At 38.5% G+C, this 27,139-nt stretch overlaps 1 protein-coding gene across 11 annotated transcripts in view; it reads left to right on the forward strand.

Annotated features, from left to right (window-relative positions):
* Positions 1–27,139, forward strand: part of GAB1 (GRB2 associated binding protein 1) — a 111,381-nt gene that overhangs the window by 46,672 nt on the left and 37,570 nt on the right. For 9 of the 11 annotated variants that reach the window (XM_015624480.2, XM_015624484.3, XM_015624476.3 and 6 more), the window contains exon 2: positions 10,035–10,329. In XM_015624480.2, the coding sequence (XP_015479966.1) occupies positions 10,035–10,329 (295 nt within the window). Of the gene's footprint in view, positions 1–195; positions 215–10,034; positions 10,330–26,353; positions 26,775–27,139 lie in introns of those variants that run through there. The other 2 variants (XM_015624482.3, XM_015624483.3) reach the window with 2 other exon arrangements.

Genomic DNA, 27,139 nt, shown 5'->3' on the forward strand with positions numbered 1-27,139 from the left:
CCCACCCCTCATGTATTAAATCATTTGAAATCTTACAATTGCGGTTATTTTCAGTCCATTGTGTCTGCTTCCTGTTGGTCAAAGGTTATGAGGATAGGGTGGTGTAGAGTGAGGTGGGAAGCCAGCAGGAAAAAGAAAGCTTTGCTTATTTTGGGGTAGACAAAACTACAGAAATGGCCACAACATTGCTTAAATTTTCTGAAGACTTGAAGAGGTAAATTAGTCAAAAGCTATGTTCTTGATGTCGTTTATTTTTCTGTTTTGTAGTTTAGGTATGGGGAGAATGAATTGGAATGAGTAAATAGGGGCATCCTTAAAGAATGTTATCCTTGTAAGTTCTTTTTTTTGTTCAAAAAGAACTTTCATTTTGATTTACAAGTTAACTTGGTGAATTCTGTTTCTGAAGCAAGTGTTTAAATCTCTCTCTACCTGTTTGTTCACTCCTATCACTAACTCTAGAAAGGAAAAACAAGAGAAAGATTTTGTGCCATGAAGTGCAAACAAAAGCTCTGTGATATCTGTGATGTATTGCTTCAGTACATCGTGGGTATGTGTTAGGTGTGTTAAAACAGCCATCTGAAAATACAGTTTATCTTAGTAGTTGTGCTGTTACTGAAGAGCTGTCTGTAATTCCTTGTCTGTTCACAAGGCTGTGAATTGCTTGTGGTGGTTACGTTCCACAAAGCTGTTCATCCTAATACTGCGAGAGTATTGTTACAGTCGAGGAAGGAGTAGAAAACTTTTTTATGTGAGCTGATGAGAGCTAGAGGAATGTTTTGTAAGCTAATCCAAGTAATTATATTGAAACATCTTAATTTTCAAGTATCCTGGTGTGTAGTTGAATTTACTATTGGTATTGCAATGTTGATGGTTTCTGAATTTCTTAACCATTTTGTTACTGCCAGTGAGTTAATTGAATCTAAAAGTATTGTTTGCATTGTTGGAAAAACAATATTTTAGAATAGAAATAGTTTCTATTTTACAATAGAAACTCAGGGTTAAGGAGCATAGCAAAAGGAATTTTTATATCATAATGTCTTGCAAAGAATTTGGGCTTTGTGCTTGTTTATTTTGAAATTAATTTTTCTCAGAAGTTCTTCAGGTCAGTTCTGCTGAGAAAAAACTGCTAGAGCCTAATTGGTAAATATTTTCAGCCATGTAAAGTGATAATGTATTTTTCAGACAAAATAATATAATTCCTTATTAATTCATCATTCTCTATTGAAGCTGGCGAAACTGATGCTACTGTAGTTCAAATCCCCTTTCTTTTTGTAGTGTGTGCAAAGCACAGAGTTTAAGCCTATGATTATTTTTTGAAGAGATGATGTACAGAGCGTTTAGTCTCCTGTCATATGTAGAAAACTCCTGTATTGTTTGCAAAATGAGCTTGCTTGAGTGATCCAAACATAAAGCAGTGACACAAACACGTGTTGTATGGTCATTGCAACGGCAGTGTCCTTTAGAGGATCCAAACCCCTGTTTAGGAATGTCATGTTTTTACAAAATTCTAGTCTCATGTCTTTTTTTTTTCCTTGTGTATAAGTCTTTCACAGATGATGAAGATAGATACCTACCTTGGAGAGCAAGAAGGAAAAGAAATTCAGTTTGTGCAAAATATTACAGGAAGGACTGGGCTTGTGATCTGGAGAAATGGGAATTTTCCCCCAACTTGTTACAAACACTGCTTCAAAACGACTGTCCTCCTGAATGAATGGAATGAGTGGATAAAAATATATGGTGAAATAGTTAATCCCCAGCTGTTAGAGGACAAGCAGCTGGGGATATCAGTGGAGTGTAGGCTTGACTTCTCAGCTTTGATTTTTTTCATGTCTTAATAAAAACTAAATTTTTTATTTTTCTGCATGTTGCTTCATGCAACCTACACCCATGAGCTTAGTGAAATCCAAGTCAAATGACATGGCTGGTGTCTTCTCTGCCTTTTGTTGTTAAGGGGGTCCTGTCAGCATGGTGGTAAACTTTGTGATAAGCAATTTACAGAGACTTCTAAAAACAGGGCAGAGCCTACCCCAAATGATTTGTTTTCTTAGATGAAGAGTTGTGGGGAGAAGTGACTTCTAATTAAAGCTGATGAAAAGACTGAAAAACTTTTAAGAAAACCTCTACAAACAAACCTTTGTCTGGTGAATACACAAAAACATTATTTCTAAAATAAATCCACGTGATGCAAAGCCAGATTGTAGTTTGTTGGGTGATCACAAGTGCTGTAAAAGAGGCTGATCTTTAGGAAGAATCTGAAAGAAGGATATGTATTGCCCTTGCTTATTTGTTAAGGAAACCTTCAAAAGAAAGATGAGAGATGCAGGAGAGAAGGAAAATATCCAAATCTGGTATCAGTGGTAGAGTAAAAAGCAATAGGGGGAGACTTGCAAGAGGGAGAGTCATAAGAACACAGAGCTTTTTAAGTAGAAAAAGCCTCAAAATAGGAAAAGAGGCCCAAAAGTACAACAATGTAAGTCAATAAATAGAGAACTTTAAAATAGAAGATGATGTAATCAGAATGAGAGAAGGGAGATTCTCCTGGCAGTATTATTTCAAATAGGATGGATATGGGAAAGACTAGAGAGGGGAATGATCAGAGCATGCTCATGATCAGAGAGGAAATGATCAAATTTTAGAAATATTTTGGGAAACAGGGCAGAAAACCAAAGACCATGTAGATGTGTGAGTAAGGGACCTACAACAGCTGTATTTCTCCTTGTGCCAAGGCAGACCTCATGCCGTGGGTGTGTCTTCATTGCTGACAAAGGAATGAGATGGAGTGGTGAGAGGAGATGGCAAAGCTTATATCAGTGATGGGGGAATGTGTTCCCAGCAAGTCCCTAGGAGTTATGTATTGGCCACACATGATTGGTGGTGGAGGAGAGCAAACAGTAGGTAGTGAAAAGGTGGGTTTGCAAGAGATCAGAAGCAATGGAACTTTCAGAGGCATTTCAATTGGATTAGAGGATGTGGGAATAGAGAGAGACGATCTGGTCACTGGTCCTGGCTTGGAGACAGTGAAATGGGGGCTCAAGTCCTGGTGCTGCTGCAGGGCTCCTGCTTTATTGCTCTATCTCTGAATAGGTCCTCCTTTGGTGAAGAGATGGTGATAATTCCCTGGTATGCAGGAGTCAGTTTGTGCTTGGCATTAGAAAATTTCTGGCATATTGCAGAAAAGTATTTTGTGGAACCAGTTGTAATAAGGATCAGTTTAATGTGAATTAAATGAGACCTGGCTGCACAATTGCACATTGAGAACAGGGATAAGGATGTAGAAAAAAAACTGCAAAAGGCAAGAAAAAATTAAGAATTCCCATGCAAAATGGAGAGAACAATGAAGATATGCAGTTAGTTTCAGATTCACAAAATAAAGCAACAGTTTGTGCTACATTGTCTGCATTTTATTTTGTACCTTTTTTGGCACTTTAATTAACTGTGGGAGACTAATTCACATGCTGAAACATCAGTTATGAAACAAAGCTCACGGTAAATGTGTGTGGAAGTATTGTTCTGCTGTATTTTCAGTGTTTTGTTTATTTAACAAGCTAAAGTTAGAATCGACAACACAAGACTAGAAAATGGTGACAATAGTTTGAAAACAGGAAATTTTGGTCTTGTGTGTATTTGGAGCAGATGATCAGGATGATGGCCAGGAGAGTGGAAACTTCCACTGAGACTGTTTTTTCCTTATTTTGCTCAGTGAGAAAAGATGGTGCTTCCTGGAAAACAAGTCTTAAGTATTTAAAGAAAGTATTTAGTACATATTCAGTATTTTCCTCATATCATGTTTGTTTGTTTTCCAGCAATCTGTTTACACTTCTTAGCATCTAGCACTACTAAGAGTAGAGTGTTTGGACTATTGTCAAATCATGGAATTGCAGATTCTGCTGTATAGAATTAAGACACTAAACATGCTTTGGAGTTTTTTGTTGTTTTTTTTTTTTGTTTGTTTGTTTGTTTTTGTTCTTGGTTTAGTTCTGTCTTAGGTTTCAAAAAATAAGGGACATTATTTTTAGGGAAGAGGATAAGAGAATGTCTATTGCCAGTTGGTGTTATGACAAGAGTTTCAGAAATAGCTAGTAATTACATATTCTTCAGATCCTGGTACTCATGACATGGCCCTTAAAAAAGAAACCAGATAAAAAACCCCACAAAACCAACCAACCAACCAAAAAGGTTTTAAAAGATTTACAGAAAATGCTTTCCTTAAAACACCCCAAAATAAGAAATCTATATAGAAATCCATATGGAAATCTGCAAATGTTAATTTCTTAGGGAAAACATTTGAAATTTTTCAATTTCACCATGTTGGAGTTAGTCCTGCAAGTTGGAAGAGCAGCAAGTGGAAAAAGTAAAGTCCTGTACTTGAAGTATCATTACCTAATGTGACCTCTTTCTGCTACTTCCCAGCAGTCCTCCCAAGTACATGTCTTGTGGGATGCAGCTCCTTGGTGATAGTTGTCACTGGTCTAGGCTAACCACAAACAGGATTTAAAAAGAAGCACAGTGTGAAGGAACACTTTTAATTTTGTTTCATTTGAACTTCTACTGGGATGCAGAGCATGGGTCTAATGCACAAGTCAGTGAAGCTGTGCCAGAGGTGTGTTTGTCTTCTGCAATGGCTGGAATACCTGGACACTGGAAATGTGGAGGCAAAAAGAAGCATAAATACTCAGTTGCTCTTTGGGATCCTTTTTCTGGTTGTTTGTCAAAGTCATGTACCAATTTCACTGTTGTTTAACCTTTGCACTGAAAAATAAGTAGAAAGAGAGGAATAAATTAAATAGATGGGAGCAAAAAGCATAAAGAAAATTAAATCTTGATCCCAGCAGACAGCTGAAAAATGTTTAATAGTAGCTACAGGACTTTAATGTCCACAAGAGCTTTGTCCACTTCAGGCTGTGTCTTTTGCTGTTCCTACTTCTCTCTGGTTCATGTTCTGTCTTCTGTTTACTTCATAAATTCTTTTGGTGTAAGAAAATGTCTTTTTTTGCATTTACTGAAAACCAGGTACTGTTTTGGACTTTCCTTGTGCCCTTGGGTAATTTCTTTCTGCCAGGTCTTAGTTTATGTCTCTGAGAAAGAGGATGCCAAATGGTGCCCTTTTAAAGTACTCTGTTAGTGCAGAGATGAAAACTAAACACAAACATCTGCACACTTGAGAGATGAGAAGGGAAGGCCTGAGGTTTGTAATTTTATTCTTGGGTTTACTGGTCATACATGGGAAAATATATTTTAGCAGTGTTACTGGGGTGAAGTGTAAGGGATACCCTCTTCGACTTAGCCTGCGCTCAGGCATTTTGAAAGGTTTTTTTGACCAGATGCTACCCAGAAAAAAAAATGGTGGCAAATTGCTAGAAGAGGAGAGTCAGCTTTGATCAACCTTAGAGTGGTGAGTAGTGACAGTAGGAAACTACAGAGGGATAATTGATTGGTTTATCAGTAAGCAGTCACTTGGCCATGTGAAAGGTAAATCTGTGAAAAAGAGACCAGAAAAAGCTGTCTCTGACTTAATATCTCTAAGCTTTTATTTAAACACGTCATGTAATCATTTTGGCCTCTTGAGCAACAGCTTAAGGAGATCTAAATGGAAGGTTAAATTATTTTAAAAATACAAATTATCTGCTCTTTCCTTCCCCTTCCTCCTTCCTTTCCCTTTCCATTTGCATATACATCCTCTATTTCCTACATGTTTGAAATACAGGCAGCAGCTGAATGAGGTACATCTTGAGTATATATGAGGAGAGGGGAGGGGAGAATAATGCCTAAATGTAAAGATTAAGGAAAGTACATCTACACCTTCTTCAACAGGAATACCTCTTGTAAGTAGACTATATTGTAAATTCTGTGTACTGTATAGAGTAGTAAGCAGTAGTTAAAAAAATGCCAAAATCCAGCTAAACCCTAACACTGTTGCATGATGCTTTCTGTCTATTTTTTAGTTCATTCATTCACATTGAAGTCAGCAGTTTGCATATACCTCAGTAAAAAAATTCCTAATCGTAGGAATGTCTTGGTTTTACTTTGCAACTTGCTCAAAATGCCATGTGAAAAATACAAAATTCTACTGTTCCTTTGATCATCTGATGCTCTATTTGTGAACATTGTGTCACATTTCAGCCTTCCTCAAAAGCAAGCAAACAAACTCATTTCTGTAGTTATGGTGGTCTCATGATGCAATGGTCTCATGACAGAAGCAGGACAATGTTTGGCAGGCATGGTGGTGTCCTGTGTTAGGCCAGCTGATGTGCTGTGCAGCCGAGAGGAGAAAACAAACTGAGAGGCACACAAGGCCTTTCTTAGACTGAGGGAAAAGCAGCAAAACTTAAGCTGTGCTTTGTAATAGTTTACAAAGCCTACACAGGCTTTTGGTGAACTTGATTACCATGTCTGCCTTACAACACTTATAAAAGGAGCCATTTTTCTTCTGAATTAGGTATTTGCTCTGCAAGCAGTATTTAGTGACTAAGTGCTAGTATAGTTATAAAATATATTTTTAGAACCTATTTATATAAATAATCTATTTTATATATTTGAGTGAATCTTTCATTTAAAAAAAACCCCTCAAATTCATTCCCAGAGTTAAATAACTACAAAATGTTTAAATTCTGGCTATTTTTTTGACTTCTCTAACTTAAAGCAGTTGACTTCTAGCATAGAAAACCAGGGTTTGATAATGTATGGCTGATAGTAACATCAGTTATGTAACAGATAAATAATTGGTACCTTTAAATTTCCTGTGACATAAATTGGTTGCATTTTTGAGTGATTATGAGAAATAGTTTGTAGTATGCTCTTCTGTATGAGAAAACACAAAATTTTCAAACAGAAATGCCCGAATGGGCTAAAAAACCCCAAAAACCTGAAAAACTTGCGTAAGTACATATTTGCACATGTGCACTCTCTTTTAGACATTGCTCTTTGGAAAGCTGTTGCTGAAGAAGCTCTTCCTTGCACATATAAATAGCATAATATTCTCTGCTTCAGTGGGGCAGTGCACAGCTTTCATTGCAGCAACGAATACTGAAATGTTAAAAATAGATCAAGCTTTAGGAATCCCAGATATTTTCAAATAACAAAGGGTGATTTATGTGAGCTCATTTTGCACTTTGACAAAGTATAGAGGCACTTTTGTACCATGATTAGCAAGGGTGCTGATGTCAGTTCACTTGTCTAGCTTTAAGCTTTATTCTGCTGCTAAATTGTGCTTTGTACTGTAGTCCAGAGAACCTTTGTATCTGCCTTATTAGTGTGTAGTTTATGGAATTGCTTTTGGTTTTGAATATAATCTGTACCAGTTTCAGAGTGTGACTCACTGTAGGACTGAAATAAATGTTCGCATATGCACTATGTGAAAACTCTTCAAAAATAGTAGCAGGTGCTAGCAGACTAAATTCAATGTTTTAAATACTTAAGAGTTGCTGTTTTGTAGTCTGAAGGGCTCAAAGGAAATTAGCTCTGTGTTTTTTCTCAGTTTTAGAGTCCTATTTACTCATTAATATTCAACAGAAATTGTCAGGATTGCTAAGAACCTCTCATTCCCTAATACAATACTAGAAATAAACTTCTAGAAGAGGCATTGGTTGATGCAGAGTTAATGGAGTTGTTTTGCATGGGGTTTTGTTTTTGCACAAACTGTGAGACAAAATGCATCATGCTTCTCAATTGCTCTTGTTCCTCTCCTATCTCTAATCTCTTTCTTTCTGGTTTCTGCTTTGAAAATTTCATCTGAGTGACTTAAGGCTGTGGTTAAAGATAAAGCTTATTTCTGAAGCAGTTTGTAGCAGTTATCTGTGATCAGCCTTGCCTGGAGAGAAGCTCCTCTACTGAAGTTTCCTGTTATCCCAGCATCTAAGTTGTCACTTGATTTGGAAGCAGGAAACAAAACAAACTCTGCTACTGTTTTTGGGTCACTGTTAAATGGTGCTTATCCAACTGTGCTGCTAGGATATACTCACATTTTAAATCTAAACTGAAGGGGTTTAATCTATTACATCTTCTTCATTTTAATTGTTCACCCAGTTAAACTTATTGCTACCATGAAAATAGTTGCTTGGGACTTTGACTTGATTCACACAGTTCAGCATTTAAAAATAAGTGCTATTATTCAGAACTACAGTAAATACAATTGTTTTGTAAAGTATGCACATTATCTTAAAATCATAAACCTTTTTGAGCTTTGGTAGTTGGAGAATGGATCACAAGCCTTAAGTAAGCTGTCTGTCCTTTTACTATTTCTCCTGTTTTCTGTATTATCTTTTCATAATAGCTTTCTAAGCTTGATACCCCAAAAAGGCATGCCCACTTCACAGTGAGGGTTTTGTGTGTCTCTGGGGCAAAGCCGATGGCACTTGTTCAGAGTGGCGAGATGGCGGCTCAGTTCTTGCTCCTTGTCCTCCTTCCACTAGTTTGTTAGAAGGTAGCCCCTACAAAAAATTAAATGAATGCACTCTTGTGCCTTACAAAAATGGCTCTGAATCTTTCACTAATACACAGTAAGAAAGTCTTGTTTTCAAAGCTGCTGTCCCAGTGTTTAAAGGACATCACGCACCTTGACCCCTTCTGGGATCCTTGCTGATTCTGTTCCTTTCCTTGGTTAGCACACAGCCAGGGCTAGCCGAAGGAAAATGCACTCACCTGTTTTATTTATGCATTTCTTCAGCTGTTTTTATGGTGTTTTTTTGTTCTAATTTGTTTTGTTTTGGTTTTGTGGGGTTTTTTTGTTTGTTTTTGGGTTTTTTGGGGTGTTTTTTTGTTTTTTTTTTTTCCTTCCAAAGGATATCCTAAAGAAGTTTAAAGTGGGGTGCCTTGGGGCATGGTGTGAGTCTGTGGCGTAATGCACAGTGGCGTGGCTACTGCACTGATTTACCTTGTTTTTCAACTTTGCTGACAAGTATAAGAGCAAATGGATGACACGGGTGGCTCCACGCTGTGTCTGGGCTCTGCTTTCAGATTTCTCAGTGTGGAAGCAGTGCAGCTCTCCTAGTGAGCAATAGCAGTATGTCTGGTTTCTTCTACTGTACCCTGACATTGGGGTATAAAAAGAAGCTAGTAGCATAGTATTGCTGGTAGAGCTGAGGAACAAAAGTGCATCCAAGTGGGGCAATAAAGATGTTGGAAGCAGCAAGACAGCTGTATGTTGAACTTGGTTGTATGGATTGAGTTAGCTTTTGATGAGAATTACAGCAGGTGGTGGAGGCTCACAGGATGAAAGGCAGTTGAGGATTACTTAGAGAATGAGACATTTTGCTTTCATTTTTCTCTTAGACCAGCTTCTTTCTGCAGCATCAGGGGGGCTGGTATCAGACTATCAAATTCATTTCTTCTGGATCTTCTCAAAGACTGGGTTTATGTGGTAAAACTATAACATTTGATGATCCTCTCCATCCCCATTTCTCTAGAAGTTTAAAAAAATAATAATAATGTTGCTCTTTTTCTGTAAGAAGTACTACTGTAGAAATATGATGAGGTTCTCAGTGCAGAATTCCCCTGGCATTGAGGTTGGTGTACAGTGTGAGCATTGTCTGTTCTTTAAATGCAGGTCACTATTGTTGAGTATCCGTGAAATATTCAGTTAAAATACATCAGCCTGAAACAACAGATATTGGAAATAAAGCACCATGCAGCACTTAAAGACGTATTTTATTTTGTCTTTCCCATGCCTATGAGAGTTTCCTTCAGAAGCCCTTTTTGTGGGTTTTTTCCCCCCTCTCCTGGGTCCCTACCCCACTTTTTTCTTTAGTGTATTCATGCTTTCTCATTTTGTAAACAGTGATTTAATTTATATATCCACTTGCTGTAAACAAAGCCAAGATACAAAATTTAAAATACAAATTCACTAATTCTCAAGTCCACTTCTCTAACAATTCCTAAATAGTGTTAAATGTGGGTATTTGGTATGTAATCTCTTAGTATAATAATTGAACTACTTTATCAGTACTTGGTTCAACCCAGGCTGAAACCACACATAAAAGGTCTTAAAGTGTGATTTCTTCCTTCTAATTTTCTCCCTTTTCTTTCTTCCCAATTTCCAGGCATGGAAGAGAAGATGGTTTGTGCTTCGGAGCGGCCGCTTAACCGGGGATCCAGATGTCTTGGAATACTACAAAAATGACCATGCCAAGAAGCCTATTCGTATTATTGATTTAAATTTGTGTCAACAAGTGGATGCTGGATTAACATTCAACAAAAAGGAGTTTGAAAACAGCTATATTTTTGATATCAACACTATAGACCGAGTTTTCTATTTGGTAGCAGACAGTGAGGAGGAGATGAATAAGTGGGTTCGATGTATCTGTGATATCTGTGGGTTCAACCCTACAGATGAGGGTAAGTTCTGTTGCTTTTTCTGAGAAAGTGCAGTGCCTACATGTGAAGAATGTTTCAAAGATTGCATGACTATCTTTAACTGGCATATGTTTTAAAACTTGTGTGTATTGGCATTGAAACTTCTTTGTTACCCTGAAAAAAAGTAAGCAGAGCAGAGGGAGATACTCAGAATTTGTGTAATGGGTTTAGCGCTGGCTAAAATCACTAGTGTACGTACTAGAATTATTTACTCCTTTCCTGCTGTGAGATATGAATTAGGAGGAGGACAAAGCAGGCTCAATACTTAAAAGGTATAAAGAAAAAATATATTAACAGAACTAAAACAATAATAAGAATCAGAATAAAGGCTTCAGAACACTTTTCCTCCCCTGCCTGACTGCTTTCCTTTCTCAACTGACAATGTAGAGACAAAACCTGGGATTTTAAATCAATTGCCACCTCTACAGTAGTCTTTAATCAGTTCTAGTAGGGAGAGGAGTTTTCTTTTGCTGGGCCATAGAGACTTCTCCACAAGAGACAGTTCTCTCGTGGCTTTTAAAGCCTGCCTGGGAAAATCTGCAGTTGTGAAGTTCATCCCATTTTCACAGCCTTCCCACAGCTGAGTTAATGGGCTATGTTAACTTATGGGGTATTACTTTAAGAATGAGCTGTTTAAAAGCAAAGGTTCTCTTAATCTGTCTCTGTGATCATCTTACTCTCTGGGAGCAGAGGTCTCCTTCTCTCCCTGGGGGCAAAGGGTCTTCATCACTCTCATCTCTCTCTTTAAGCTTCTCATGGGATCACAGCTACTTCAACATCTGCTTTGCTTCATTATGAATGCCTCTGCTCACATTTGCAGTTTGAATACTCCATCCCCCCATACTCTCTCATGAATTAAAAGATATTTTAGTGTATTATAGTCCATCTTTATGGCCTTACCAAAAGAATTTTCAGCCCAATACTAAGGCATCTCCTCATTCTTCTGTCTGGGACTTGACTCCCTCTTTACTGACTTTAGTGTCTTCTTGTTGTTTTTCTGTGTGTCTTCACTCTCTCCTTTTCTCTCACTCAGGAGAGAGGATCAATGTTTTGCAAGTTTCATCGGTGCCATGAAAGAATTAATATCTTGCCCAGGCCTGCAGATGGTCATAATGGTTTCTGCTGGGCTGTGGATGAAGCAGTTACAGGGATGGATTTCAGGCCATGCCATGCTGTGCCAAGATCTCAGGGGGCCCGGCCAGAACGGGAATGGTGTTGGCTGTTCTGGCTGCATGGCTGGTCTCTGGCCCTTGCTTCTTTTAATTTCAGCTGTGGGTTGATGGGTTCCCCCTCTCCGACCAGCAGCCGCTGGGGCTGTGCGGGCTGTGACAGAGAGGGCCTGCCCCAGCCTTGGCTGGTACCCTGCAGGCTCCCATCCCCTGCCTGGGAGCTGCTGGCGTCCAGCCCGGCCCTGCCAGGCCCCGCGGGCAGAGTGGGGCCAGCCCCACCAATACCCAGTTACCTCTTCCAAAGCCAGAAGCAAGAGAGAGCTTTCCTGGGATTGCCATTTTTAAAATGTGCATTTCACAGAGGCACATCCAGCTTCTAGATAGTTGAATAAGTTGTCAGTTCTCAGAGCTAGCCAGCTATTAGTTTTTGCTAAGCACAGAGAAAACTCTTAGCAGCCCCCTCTTAGAAAAATAATTTCAGTGGGTGGCTTCCTCTCCTCACCAAATATCAAGTCATACAAAACCAGTAGAATTTGTTACTAATTATGTGTACCATAGAACTTGGATGATTCTCTTCTGTTCTGCATGATGTTAGGTCTTGGGAGTACAGGAAAAACCTCTAGATAAAATCATGCACAGTGGTAGATCTTCATAATCATCAAAGGAGTCCCATTTGGTATAAAAACATACAGTTATGCAAGCAGGAATGAGTACAAAATGTCAGGTTTCTAATATTAACATTTCTCCGTTGCTTTGAAACTTGGGGGGAAAGAAATCCACCCCCCATCAGCTGAAACAAACAAAAAATAACTTGCAGTTCTGCACTATCCAACTCTAATCCTACCAAAACAGATACTGTAAGAAGGCAGCTTGTAGGAAACAGGATGGTGTGTTTAATTCCTTGCAAATACCTTGTGCCATTTCTTGTTCTGAATCCATTCTTATTTATTTACTTATTATTCCTGCATTCCTTTTGGAGATTAGTGGGTTACATGACTTGCTGTAGCTCTGAGCAGAGTTCCAAGAAAAGATTAAATAGGAATGGTAAGAGGGTTATACATAAGGCATGCCTGATTGAAGGGGCTAGAATTAAATCCCTGCTTTCTGCAGGATTGTGGATTTAGGGAGGTGAAGGAGAAAAAGGGGCTTTCATCACCTTGCTCCAGCCAAATCTTCAAAAGTGACTGGAAAATAGTGTAGTGTTCTGAAGAAGAGACCCTTTTCTTTTTCCTTATTGAAGTTTTGAACTACAACTTTGTCGTGTAAACCTCATCTATGAATTGCCACTCTAATAGCAAATTCAGGGAAGGGTGCTTCTTTTGACAGTTCCAGCATGTTTTCGTGGCATCCTGAGGACACCCAGGACCCACAGCATGTCCCAGAGTGACTGCCATGGGATTCAGTGCTCAGCCTGTCAGGCATCCCTGTGTTCCAGAGAGGAGTGAGCAGGGGGGCAATGCACCATTGCAGCTGTGGGCAGAAGTCCTTGTTTCTGGGGACAAACTGGGAATCTGGAATCTAAGGAGGAAATATGTTCACTTGGGAACTCTTTGACAGAGTACAAAGGAGCACATATCCATTGCACGGAACAGAGAGACATCAGACCTTTCCTCTGAGAGCTGGTGTATTGTTAGCCCTTAGTTTTCTGTCATTTAACTGAAGATGAAAACTGCTGTGGATGTGGAGAGATGTAACTATGCCCTCACAAAATGAGTTTTTGCTTTAATCAGTTGTATCAATGACTTCTCCCCATTTGTACTCTCATTGCATGTTTCATCTTTGTCATCTTAGCTTTGATTGAATCATTCCAACACCTTTAGTTCACACAACTGAGAGTTGACAGTACTGTGTGTTTTATGGGTTTAGTGATGCTTTGCAGTGCATTGTGGAAGAATTTAAAAAAAGGAAAATGGGAAAATCGGTTGCTGAGTGTTTATTGCCAAGTTCTTGTTTTTCCTGCCAATGGAAGAGCAGGTTGTAAATGTACTTTATAAAATCTGTGTTCACCTGCAGTTTATTTTGGGAAGTTAAAGAACAGGTGAAGTTAATACAGTAAAAACACACTATTATTTTAGTCTGGAGCTAAACAAAAGGAGTATGGGGCATAACCAATCTTTCTATTAGCCTGTGGAAGAAGAAGATGGTTTTCTTTGAAGCTGGACAAAATGTCTCTTGCCAGACTGGTTGTGTTTGTGAGTGTGTCCTGTCATTGGCATCCTTTCCTCACTCAAGATCTAGATATACCACTGCCCCATTGCTCGTGCTGGGGTTCATTTGGAAATCCAGAAACATTGCCTTCTTAGATTTATAAAGAAAAAATTTGCAAGTTGGCAGTGGCTAGTACTATTAGAAAACAAATGTGGAGTTGTTGTTTTGGTGTAGGGACGAATGAGGGAGAAAGAATTGCTCGTAACTGTAGAGAGCCCAGAAAAACAAAGCTCAGAGTACCTCTGAGCTGCTCCTTTTTATACATAGCAAAGACTTAGCGATTCCTGTGAAGTAAAGTTTAGTTTTTGTTTTCTTTCATTAGAAATTATTCTGAGTACTCATTTTTACTTTTTGCTTTGTTTTGACCTTCCAACTAGAAATTGATCTATGCATGTGAAATTTCTTCATTGTGGAGATCTGCAGTGTTACATTTGTATTTGGACAGAGTAGATAAATTTGTTTTTCAGTCACATTTACAAGCATTGAGTGTTCACATTTTTGGTTGCATCATAGTGTAGTGTAATCTGTAATGATTGCATTACAATTAAGATATATGCAATATTTGGCTTTTTATAGGGACTTTCTTTTAAGAAAAGTTTCATAGTAATTTAGGTATTTTAAACAAGACAAACAGGAAAGAGTTCTTATTTTAAATAAGAAAATTATTATTTTAAATAAGGTAATTAAATATTTTACTTTTAGAAATAAATTTCTGTGTACATTTTATGTTTTCTTCAACTAATGCTTCTTGTTTTCAAATGGAAGCTGAATGGAAGAAACATTTCATTCTGTAGCATCTTTCTGTTTAAAACACATGTAGAAAGTTAGGGGGTGCTACACAAGAGCATTGGGTTTGAGTTTGCCACAGAGTTTCATACTGCACTTTTTACTGCATATTTTCTCTGTAAGTTCATGATACAATAGATCACCTGGAGGTTAAAATGGAACTATAAGGCAAAAGTGTGTCTCCAGTGTTTTGCTTTGAACTCTAGTGAGAGACAATCTGGGGTGGGGAAACTGAATGGACCTGATGGGTAATGGCTATTTTGTGCCGGCTGCTGTGGAGATGTCCTCTGAAATACTTTGGTGTGAACTTTCAGAAGGATGAGGATAAATGTTTAAAGAAAAGTAGAAATAGAGGAGATGGTTTTTTGAAAAGTGATTGATGAAAAGAAAGGTTGAAGGACTTTTTTTTTCCCTGAGAAGAAAATATTGAGGGAAGAACTGACTTATAAAAAAAAAGCTGTGACAAGCAGGACATGGACCTGTTTTATCTGGAGAGAGAACTTGTTTTTCTCTCCGTGAGTGATGTAACGATAAAGAAAACCCTTTGAAGGATATCTAAGCACAGGCTGTGAAAGTCCTTCCCTAGAATTTAGCAGACATCTGTGATGAGTGTTTTATATGTGATCCAGCTTCATGTTTCTGTAATTTAGTGAATTGCATGCTTGGCAGAGCAGGGGAAAGAGGAAATGCAAACATGTTACTTGCATGTATTAATTTGAATAAAGACAGCAGTAGAAAAATAAACCAGAAGAAATAACAAGGTAGAGAAGAAGAGGAAAAAAGGGAAGAACAAGGTGTTGAAATCTACAATTACATTTACACAAACATTAAAATGTGGTGAAAAAAGTTTCTGTCATCTTAAGGACCATACATTGAAGGAGCTGCAGCTTGCTTCACACATGATGCTTTCAAAGTTTCTGTTCAGGCTGCTGCTATCTGGTGTATGCCCTCATACCTTTTTGCCTTTGGAACAAAAAAAATCTTTTGGGGTAAAAAAAATGCTTTTTAAAAATGATATTCTGATAATCTGTACACTGCAGGTTGGTCACAGCTTGCGTGCAATATCAGAGACTGACGGGATGAACATAACTTCACCTTCCCATCCTGACTCCTTGTCTTTGATAAACAAATAGTGGGTATTAGAGGTGCCCTTCCTGTGTGAAGGGTCCGCCTATAAGAAATAAAAAATGTTCTGCTTTGACAGTTTTCACAAGTTAATAACAGGGCCTGGCACACATGGCAAAGCAAAATCGCCATCCGAATAGCATATATTGAATATTCAAGACCTTGGTCATTAAAGGGCTCAAAAGTGAGGAGAAATAGCTGAGCATCTAGATGAAGGAAGGGAGGCTCTGGAAGAGCATAAAGAGAAAGGCAAGGACAGAGTAATAAACTGAAAAAAAATTCCAACAAGTTTGCACTATGGAGATGAGGCATTTTTTGTATCTCTCAGATATGATTAGCTAGAAAGAACTGTTGGCTCAAAGGTGATGTGCCAGAAGGATGGGTGACTGATTACCTGGCGTGCAGTAAAAAATAACAACAGAGCTGTGTTAAGCATTAGGAGAGAAACCCTCTCCATTAGGAGAGAAGGGTTGTGGGTTTATTGTCACAGAAGTGAGACAGTAGGTTTAGAAGGAATAGTGGCACAAAGGCATCTCTTTTGTGAAGGCTCTTTTGATTGGTTACTTCGAGTAAGTAAAGTTTGGGGGATAATGGCCCCTGAGACATACAAATACGATTTTTTTAAGGATGGAATTACTGAGAGGAAGGTGATGATAGATGGTGAAGAATGATGTTAGAACTTTCTAGCAAAATTGTGTAGGAATAATCAAGGGTTTGATAGAGCTGGTAGCTGGTGGCTCAAGCTGAGATGATCATTGCCTGTTATCCAAAGGAGAAAGAGAAGACAGTAGACAGGACTAAGAAGTCCTCTGCTTCAGATCATGCAGTAAAAGAACATGTGGTTAAGTGAAATGATGATGACAATGAATAGAGCACAAAATCTACAGTAGTAGGTCTTTACTTACAAGATGTGAGGCAAAAATACATATATTTAAAAAATAATTTACTATCAGGGGTATATTATATTAAATATATATGATCATAATATATACATATATATTATGATATGAATCTTAATCAAGAGTGTTTGAGGTAATTATCTTAAGCTGACAGCTCTATGTAACAGGAGTTCACATGGAATGTGATTCTGCTCTTCCTTGAGGAAAAATAAACTGAATCTATTATGCCTAGGTAATTAATTTTCTCTTGTTCCTGCTGGACACCTCTTGTGCTATTAACATTACTGTTGAGTCGCTGGGAGAAGGGCTGGAAAAGTGTTCTGCACCTTGCTATCCCGTGAGTCATGAAGTGCTGGGAGGCAGCACGTGGAATGATGGAAGCCTCTTTGGAACAGAGAGATACCTAGCCTGGAGTCCAGGCACCAATCTGGAGCCCCAGCTGGGGAAAATCACCACATGGTCAAAGCAGTGTGCTCCGCCAAAGAAAGCTCTGAGCCGTTTTGGTGAAGAAAAAGAATTCCCTAGCTTTTTAGTGTGATGAGTTGTGCTGTTTCTCTTTACGAGCACCTACAGAAGTCAGTCTATAACAGGACTCCTTGATTATTTTTCCTGTGTCACTCAGCCTGTGTGCCATCTGAAGATGGGGAGAACAGGCTACAGATGTTTCTCTTATTTCTCCTTTTAAATTGTCATCAAAAGAAAATTGCAGGTGGAGAGGGGGAGTCAATTCCAAGTGCAAATGTTTTTGGTATTTTCAAATTTTAAGGGGATAACCACATGTGCAGCTTAAAAATTACACATGAACTGCAGATAGTAAGGACTTCCTTAGGATAGTAAGTTTTAGATATTAGTACTGAAAACTGGGAACTTCAGCATGTGATGGAACTTGGAACAATTGGTTGTGTTTCTGGTTTGGATGCAGGAGGCAGGGTTGTCCTGGACATAATATGCAAAACTGAATTCTTCATTCCTTAAATAGGGTGTATTTTTTATCTTGAGAGAGATACTGTGATATTATATTAAACTAAGAAAATAAACTCATGAAATGTATAGGAAGTTTTCATTAAAACATTTTGAAGGACTTTCTGTGGGTGTAGCAGAAAGGTTCAGTATGGAGCATTACTGCATAGATTTCATATTGAGGCCAAGCTGATCACTTAATGCCAAAACCCAAATCCATGCTTATGTGTCTGTACCCCTTCTGGGCTGGCTCTGGCTGTCATCTATCAAGTTCATGTGTGAACAGAGCAAGTGCCCACCAGCATATACATGCTTGTGCTCTGTGCATGCACATGTGGCCCTTTGATTCCAAGATCTCTCAAACAAACAAAGAAGTTCTTTTAAGGTTTCTGCTGAAGTTTTGAAGGTTTTGATTGTTTGTTTTTTTTTAAATTATGGCTCTTACTATTGTATCTCTGAATTTTTGCATAAAATTATTGCTCTGATATTTTGTTGCCCACTTGTTATCTTAATAACACCTGCGTTATAGTAAATTAATGGAACAAAACATCTCAGAAGAATAGAAGAATCACGCCTTTGCACATCTGTTGCTGATTCACTGTTGCAATGGAAAAACCCCATTTCTGTTTTCATATTTCTACCTACAATGTGCAAAGAATGCATTTTCTTACTTTGATTGCAATTTTGACATTTAAAGAAATGCATTCTGTAATGAGGCCTCTGTGTTTTGTTCACTATGAGAACATTTCAAGTTTTTGCAATTAATTAATTAGAATATTAAGAGACTGTACATCATAGTAGAAAACAATTGAATTTTTTCTTTTATTTAAAAAAAAAACAAAACAAAATACAAACCCTATCCTAAATGGAAACTCCCACACTCAAATTTTCTAGTTTGTACACAAAGTATGGATCTATAGAAATTTGTGGAATAAAGAAGCTTTATATAGTTAAGAAGGAGCCTTTCGTTATTCTTTTTCTGGAAATGCTCTTTTTACCTCCTTAATTTTATAAGATAGGAAAATGGTTATGGGGAAAAAAGTATAAATTCTAGTGAAAATTAAGCCTATAACTGCTCATAACAAGCCAACTGAGAAAAGATAAAACACCCTGTTTTGAGAAAGCTGCTTGTTCTAGCTGTACTGAATGCAGGAATTATAAAAACAAAATAGGATTCTTGTTAGACTCATTTGCATGTTAAATATTCTGGCTGTTTTTCCAGCTCACAGTTATTTCAAAGCAGTCCGAGTGTCTGAGCTCTGGGAACAAACCAAATGATTTACAGTGCTCTTTGGTGTGCAGATGACCCCTTCCTTAAAAATCTGCTAGTCCAAAGTGCAGAAAGTTGATGATTGTACTCTTTGAAATCATAATGGACTGCTGAGAGAGAAACTTTCCTTCATTTCCTTCATAGGAGCTTCAGGAGTACGTGGCTGAAGAGAATATTTGAGAGGGTGCAGATAAGCAAACAGCCTTCATTTGCTCAGTGATGAAAGTTTTAACATTACTGCTTCCCTCATAGTCAAATTTGAAATGGCATCAATGCATAAAGCAAATCTGAAGTGCTTTAGGCCAAGTGCAGTAGACTGTTAAATCTGGCATTACCCCATGCTATTTAACACATACAAAATGCCTGTATGAAGATGGATTTCAGATCAGAAAATTGGTATTTTAATAGTTAATGCTCCATATGCTGAAAAAAACCCCCAAAAAACCAAAAATCTCAACCAAACCACAAAAACACCAATCTCAAACAAACCTCACAAGATCTGTAGGAGGATCAGGAATTTTATCCAGTGTTATCTGTGTCAAAATAAATGAGGCAACTTATCAGAAGGAAAGTGTCCCTAATGATCCATTGGCATTAATGGGCTCCAAATCCTAGCTCAGAAAACAGATCATAAAGCTTCCTGACAGCTGGACAGCATCACCTTGGATATTCAGTAACAATTGAAAGGGAAAGGTTAGGAAAGGAACAGAATGAATCATTGTTATGTCTTTGTAAATCAGTGTGTCCCAGACTTTTTTTTTTGTCCTTTTTTTGTGTGCAATAGTTAGTTTTCCTTCTCAGGAAAGAAAAAGTAGCAGAGCTAGGAAAGCTAAAGGTAAAGGGAAAACAGATGTGCAATGAAATGCCTTCTGCACGAGGAAAAATTAAGCAGCACCAATTCAGTAAAAATTACAACAAAGTTGTGTAAAGTTGGGAATGGGAATTATGAGTAGAAGGCAATTGTTGACAGTTTCTTTGAAGATGGGAGCTGAAATATATCTAGTGAAGCTATCAGGCAGGAGGTTTAAAGGAAGTGGGTTTTCATGTCATGTCATGTGTGGACCCCACTGCCACAGTATGGTAGTAAAGAAAGGTACTCAAAGAAACAGGAGAATTTCAGAGAACAGTGTGTCAGAGGCTGGTCAGCTAAGGCTGTAGAAGCAGCCTCTGTCTTGGGGTGCCTCAGAAACTGGAGCAGTACATCAGGCTTTGTGGATACATTGGTCCTCTTTCAAAATTCTTGATTTTATTTTTCCCTGGAAAGTTACCCTTGAGTCTTGCTACTCTTCCTGGGAATCCTAGTGCAGTAGTCTTTGTGTCAGGTCACATAGGCATCTTACTGTGTAGCTGTTGGGCTCTCCTGACTGCATGAGGTCACTGACACTCCCATCTTCCCTGGAAGCCCCAGGGATATCCTGTTTGATTTCTTTTTTCCCCCTTGTGTGAACTTGGCACCAAGTAGTTCCAATGACATGAAGGTTGTACATAGCCAGGACCCAGGAATGGGGTGGGGCCTGTTGCACAGGGAAGCTCTTGAGGATGTCATCTCTAAATATGGTCAAAGAATGATGTATTTGGCAGGAAACTTTTCTTCCCCACTCTTACTGGGGCATAAATTTACTTGTATTCCTCATTTCTGCAGGGGACAGAGCAGAGAGCTGTTTGTCCCTTCTGCTTCTGCCACTTTTCCAGGAACAAGAAGTACATTCCTGGTAGGTCCATTCAGGCACTTTTCTGTTCCTGCTGTTGAATCCCTGCATTAGGGGAATCAAGAAACATTAGTAGGTGCCTTAAAGAGGATCCTTCAAGCTCTCAAATTTCCTAAATGATAGAAAATTGTTAATGTTTTGTATTTCAGCATGTAGAAAATAAGCTACTTTTTTAGTAGCTTTTGCATCCAAGTACTGTTGTATTTGAAAGAAAAAAAGAAGTGACTCTAAAATACAAATAAATAGGAAGTGCGTAGGAAAGGCAAGGGTATTTAAGTAAACTATTTTAAGTAACAGTTTTCAGGGAACAATTAATGTAATGAATTTTATCTTTTTTCCCCATTTTTCTAAGCTATAGGATGTGGTAAGGAATTTCCAGGAATATGTGTTTCAAGAAATTTAATGTATAAAGATTTTATGAATTATAAACATCTCTATACTATTATTTATCTGATCTGGGTACATCAGTTTATTTTTATGTGTGTGATCCCTCAATACAGTCTGGTTTTTCTTCTGCTAGCTTGTTTAATGAATAAGTCAAGTCAGCCACAACGCTTCATAATAACTTTTTTAGGCTATCCTATCTTTTCAGTGAGGTTGAGTTGAGGAGTTTTTATGCACCTAGACTTCTTCCACCCACATGGGTGTGGTGAGATTTAATTTCTTAGCCTATTTAGGTGCCATGGGAGTTCAAAGCAAGTGCTGCTGTTTCTATTTCCATGTCTAAATCACTTGTACCTGGTGTACACAGGACTGGAAGCAGGAGGGCTGTGTTCTGGGCTGCTCATCTGGTTTTTCCCAGGGTAGTGCTGGGAAGCAGAAGTTGAATGAAGCTACTTTGTAGTGCATAGCTGGCCTGTAAGCCTGACAAGAGCAGGAGCATTGGATAATAGTATGTTCATTTAAACAGTGCTAATAATCAGTGTCCATTCTTGGGATATGCAAATTGGAAAGTACAAAGAGTTGCAAGGGAGCCATGATAATTGGGAAATAGTTTGCATAATGATGTTGTTCTTAGTCAATGTGTCATTAAAACAATGAAAAAGCCAAAGGATGGCTTAATGTTTGATGGTGTCAATATTTTCTAGTCTCCCAGATAATTTAAGTCTGGATACATGTATTTGGAAGGAAAAAAGAAGTTACTTTAGAATATACATGGATACAAAGAGGATAATTATAAAGATAAGGTTATTTAAAAAAAAAACAAAAACAAACCACAGTGCAACACCTTCTCTCCCCCCACCCCAGAAGAAATCCAAACTAAGCCAAAACAAAACAAGAAAAGGAGACCAAAACCAAACCCAACCACAACTGCTGAATTTATTGCACAAAAATAAAAATTAGGGTATGTGATCAGAGGGCCTAGTGGAACATGTTACCTATTGTACCTTTGCATTATTTTTGTAGTTGTAAGGGATCTCCTATTACAAAAGCAGCAATTTTCTGTAGGATCCTGGCTGAGATTCTGTTGGCTCCCACCTTGGGGCCACGTCAGTAGAGAGTAATGGTGACATAAAACAAAATAAAATAAAATAAAAAATAAAAGGACAGGCGTGATGCACTAACCCTAAACAGAAATACTTTAATAAGGGTAAAACAACAAATGAGATAATCTGAACAGCAAGTGTAGGATGAGCTCCAAAGGCCAGAGCCAAGATAGGTACAAAATATATAAGGGGTAGTTCAGAGGCAGAGTCTGAGGGTAAGGGTCCAATAAAAAACAATGCTTAGGGATATGAAAACCAATGCAACAGACAACAACCAATCAGAGGGAAGAGCTGGGGAACTTTCTAGAACCACCACATTATAAAGTTAAAACTATTTACACGCCACTTTCCCAGGGGCAACGCTGTCGGGGTACTGCTCACCCTAACTTAATGTTGGCCTACAGACCAGACTTCCATGGTTTTAGGTTGATATTTATGGTCTGATCAACCCCAGCAACATCTCCCCCTTTTTGTTTCTTTAAATGAGATATGTACACAGAATTCTTAAAATTTTCTAACATGCACTTAAGTAAACATGGCAGCAAATTTAACATTATAACTATCATTAACAAAACTAATAATCCTGGTTTTGTAACAGACAAAGCATAATTTGAAAAGTCCCACTTCTTGAGCAATTTGCTGATCCAGTTTCCTTCTTGCTCAACTTGTAGTTTCCTTATCCCCTCCTTCAACATGCTTATGCTGCAGTGGATGGATTCGCTATGGTTGGAAAAATTCATGCGGCATAAGCCCTCAAACTCCTCACAATTGTGTCCCTGTGCCAGCAACAAGAAGTCTGTCAGCCTTATTCTGTAGGGTTGCATGCCTTACACTGTCTACATCAGTGAGTAATTCACTAAGGGTGACTGAAGTTGTATTAGTTTGTTTACTTAGCCAGCACCCAATGCCATCTAATTGTTTTAATGCCTTGGCTGCAGCTACCCATGGTAGTAGCACAGACATCATGATATTTGTTGTCTTTGTCCAGTAGGTATTTTTATCATTACAATCCTGCTAGAATTGAAGAATAAATCTCTTTATCCTTGCTAATTGTTTCTTATGTACCATGGTGATGTTGATTAGCATTGTAAGCATTCCTAAGATGCATGGCCCCCCTTTGATGTGCAATAGAATTGCTGCACAGGCTCTATCCCCGCAGATTAAAAATATGCCAGGTGGTAATTGGATAGGGTGACTACTGGACCAGGAAAGTATGGGTAGGGTGTAATTACATCATAAACTTTGATTTTTGTATAATTGATTGTGTGGGAAAACATCCCACCTGACTATTTTTTCACCTATTAGATTTACAGGTCTCTTTTCTTTGTTAATTTAATTTCTTTCATATAATAGAATTTCACACAATAGTCCATTTTTACTGAACCAAGCAGTTCCAATTCTTGTGGTTCTAGTGGTGGACACGGGAGTTTCTGGGATGAAGGTGTAGATCTTGGTATTCTGAGGACTATTTATTTGCAGGTTACAGATGGCATCCTCTGGTATTGGCCACACATCTGCGGCTCACCCAACTAGGCAGGTGGAAAAAGGGTTATCAGGGCTGGCTACAGAGAGGTACATTGTTTCTTATTTTGTTATATTTGCCAACATTACACAAACATTTTGTATTAGATGTGGAATGATCCAACAAATACCTTGAAGGAGGAGACTAAGAAAACTACAAAGAGTGAGCAGGGAATTTTGAAAGGTCCTATCTGGTTTCCTTTAAGTAGATCATGGTGAGTCTTTGTTTTCTCTTGGTGTGACTGTCTTCCCTAGGCTGGAGTTTCTTGTACAATTGAGGGTTCCTGTAGTGGCTGCAGATGCTCTTTGATGCTCTTAATGGGGATTCACCTGGGTCCTTTATCTGTAGAAACACAAGCAAACCCCCTTCTTCAGGTGATGAATGGAAAGGGTCCTGAAATTTGTTTAGATTCAGGATCCTTTATTAAACAGGTGGTCTTTCTTTTAATTTTGCTCGAGTTGTGTTCAAAAAATGTCTAAAAATTGGTGGACTGGTCTCCATGAGTGAATTGAGTGAGTTGTTCAAAAAATTAAAGACATATACAGCTTTACAAAGTCTTTCTACAGTTGATATGACCTCTGCTCCCTCTTTTTGTTTTTCTAAAAAGTCTTTAAGAGACCTGTGGGCCCTTTCAATAATTGATTTGTCCTGGAGGAATGAGGAATACCTGTTATGCCCCAAAGGTTAAAAAATTGTTGTACTTTGTGTGATATGTATGCTGGTCTGTTGTCTATCTTAATTTCTTGGGGTGCACCTAAAGATGAAAATGCCTACAAGAAATGTTTTATTACATCCCTGGCCTTCTCCCCATTATGAGCAAAAGCAAAGATAGTTCCAGAGAACGTATCAATAGACACAGGTAAATATTTAAACTGCCCAGAAGATTGATAATGTGTTACATCTGATTGCCATAGCTCTAAGCTGTTTAAACCTCAGGGATTTACTCTGCCTCCAGTGGAGGGTAGTGAACATTTCTGGCAATGTGGGCAGGAGCTGATGATCATTTTTGCTTGTTTTTTATTAATATTAAGCATTCACATAAGCACAGGGGCATTGTGGTGAAAAAATGAATGACTCAAATGGTCTTGTTAAAAAAAAAATTGGGTAGTGTGGCTTGTATTGTCATAGTTGGAAGGTCTGTATGGGTGTTGCCTTCTGCTACAAAACCTAGTAATGAAGTGTGGGACCAAATGTGTGCTACAAAATAAGGTTGCTGTCTGAAAGAATAAAAATACATCTCTTAAGTAGAACATACAACTTTTCATTAGGTACTGTTTTTAGGAGAACCTTCTGCTCTTTCTACAATGCCTGCAACGTAAAAAGAATATGTAAACAAATTAAAAGGAATTGTAAATTTAGAAAAAGCATGGACAACTGCAGCCAGCTCTATGATTTGTGGCGAACATTCTATTATTTCAATATCTGATTCCCATTCTTTTGTGTTAGGATCTTGGCAAGTAATAACAGACTTCTGTGTTTTTCCAGAGCCATCTGTAAAGACAGTAATAGCATCAAGGGGGACATGATTTCTCAGGGATTTTAAAATTAAATTGAAAGAAGAACAACTTATGCTTGGGGTAATGAACTGAAATCTGACCTGTAAAATTTGGTAATACATACTGTAAACAATCATTGTGGTATTAACCAGTCTAAGTAAGTGGAAGTTATGGGTAGATATAGAACTGAAAAGTCTCTTTGTGAAAGGGAAAGTATCCACAATCTAGCTTTTATAATCAACTGGGCTATTATCTCTGGTGGAGTAGTTATTGTTTTACCCAATTGGCATGATAAAAAGATCCATTCTAAGATTAGCAAGGGGTCAGCTGTTTTTGAGTCCCACTGAAAAATTAAACCATAGGTTTTTCTCCCAAAATAGCGAATAAAAAAGGTAATTCAGGGTTAATCCGATGAGCCTGACGCAATTGAATGGCTTGGGACATTTTGTCAAAAGCATCTTGGGCTTCTTTAGTTAAACTTCTGGGTGAATTTAATGTTTTATCTCCTTTTAGCAAATTGGACAATGGGGCCAAATTTTCATTTGTGATTCCTAATAAAGGTTTAATCCAGTTAATTGTTCCCAAGAGCTTCTGCATGTTGTTTAGTGTTTGTGGGTTGAATGAGATATTCTGATACTTGGTATCCAAGATACTTCCATAGGGAAATTTGCTGTATCTTTTCCTCAGCAGCAAGGAATCCAGCATCCTGCAGCTGAGAGGACTGTTTCTGAAGTGGCCTTTAGAGATAAATCATCTTTTGCTGCCACAAGAGTCTCATCCATGTAGTGATAGATGATGGCTTGAGGGTACTGAAAATGTGCAGGGGTGAGAATTTTGGCAACATACCACTCGCAGATTGTGGGTGAGTTCTGCATACCCTGGGGTAGTACCATCCAATTTCATCTTTGTGGAATTTGTCTATTGTTAGATAGTATTGAGAAGGCAAATCGTGAGGCGTCATCCAGATGTAAAGGAATGTTGAAAAAAGTCTTAAATCAATAATAAGTGACTTCCAATCCCTTGGGATCATAGCAGGGGATGGAAGGCCAGGTTGCAAGGTGTTCATTTGTTCTATAACATCATAATTTTTTAAGGTCTTGTAGGAGATGCCATCTGTCACTATGCCATTTCTTGATAACAAAAATTGGGGTATTCCAAGGGCTGGTAGTTGGGACAATATGGCCCTTGTCCAATTGTTATTTTACCAACAGTTCTAGCATGACCAGTTTTTCAGAAGGTAGGGGCCACTGATCTACCCAAATGGGTTTATGTAATTTTCAGGGAAGTTTTAAGGTATAGCACTCATCAGCAGCCCGAGTTAAAAATTTTCTTTCAGCTTGACTCTCTACTGAGACAAAATATCTTTCCCCCATAGGACTATTGGAACCTTCACTGTGGATGGTTTTGTGGAGGCAATGCAACCTTCAGGTCCTTCAAAACTGATGAGGTGTAGACTGCTATTGCCACCAATCCCTGAAGAGTGTCAAGAGAAGATACTAGGGTCCACTCCGAAGGCCAATAAGATTTTGAAATTACTGTGACATCAGCTGCAGTGTCAATCAGGACAGTAAGGGTGATGGTTTTGCTGTTATACTTCAGAGTACAAGTGAGCTGTGGTCACCCTCTACTGATCCTTCTTGTTCTCATAACGAGTGACTTGTCTGGAGTGAAATAGTCTGGCTCTGGTAAAAGAAAAGCCTGAGCAATAACTAGGCCCTTTGGGATAAAGCATGGGGAATTGGGGCACATGGCGAGCACAGCCAACTCTTGGGATGAAGATACAGACAAAACCAAAGGTAAAAAAAAAATAGTTTCGCACTAGACCTATTCAGTCCCAGAATTAAAAACTCGTGTGACCATTGTTCAGGGCCTAATTGACCTGTGGAGATGGTATGGGCCATGAGGTCGGTGAGGATCACTGTTTGAACAGTTGGCAACTCCAGTCAGGTACCTGGAGGCATTGGGGTAGGGAGGTCGGAAAGGATGTATTGTAATTGTGGGCCTGCTGGCCTCTGGTGTTCTCTTGCATGGGCAACAGGGTTTCCTGTGTTCTTGCACCACTGTCTCCTGCTGTGTTGCCAGTTTCCTGACAGTTGACAGCACCTTTTCCGCTCTGAATAAAATCTGTTAGGCCCAAGAAAGTGCCCATTATATCCACAGG

The sequence above is a fragment of the Parus major genome, chromosome 4, assembly GCF_001522545.3.
Source record: "Parus major isolate Abel chromosome 4, Parus_major1.1, whole genome shotgun sequence".
Lineage (NCBI taxonomy): Eukaryota > Metazoa > Chordata > Aves > Passeriformes > Paridae > Parus > Parus major.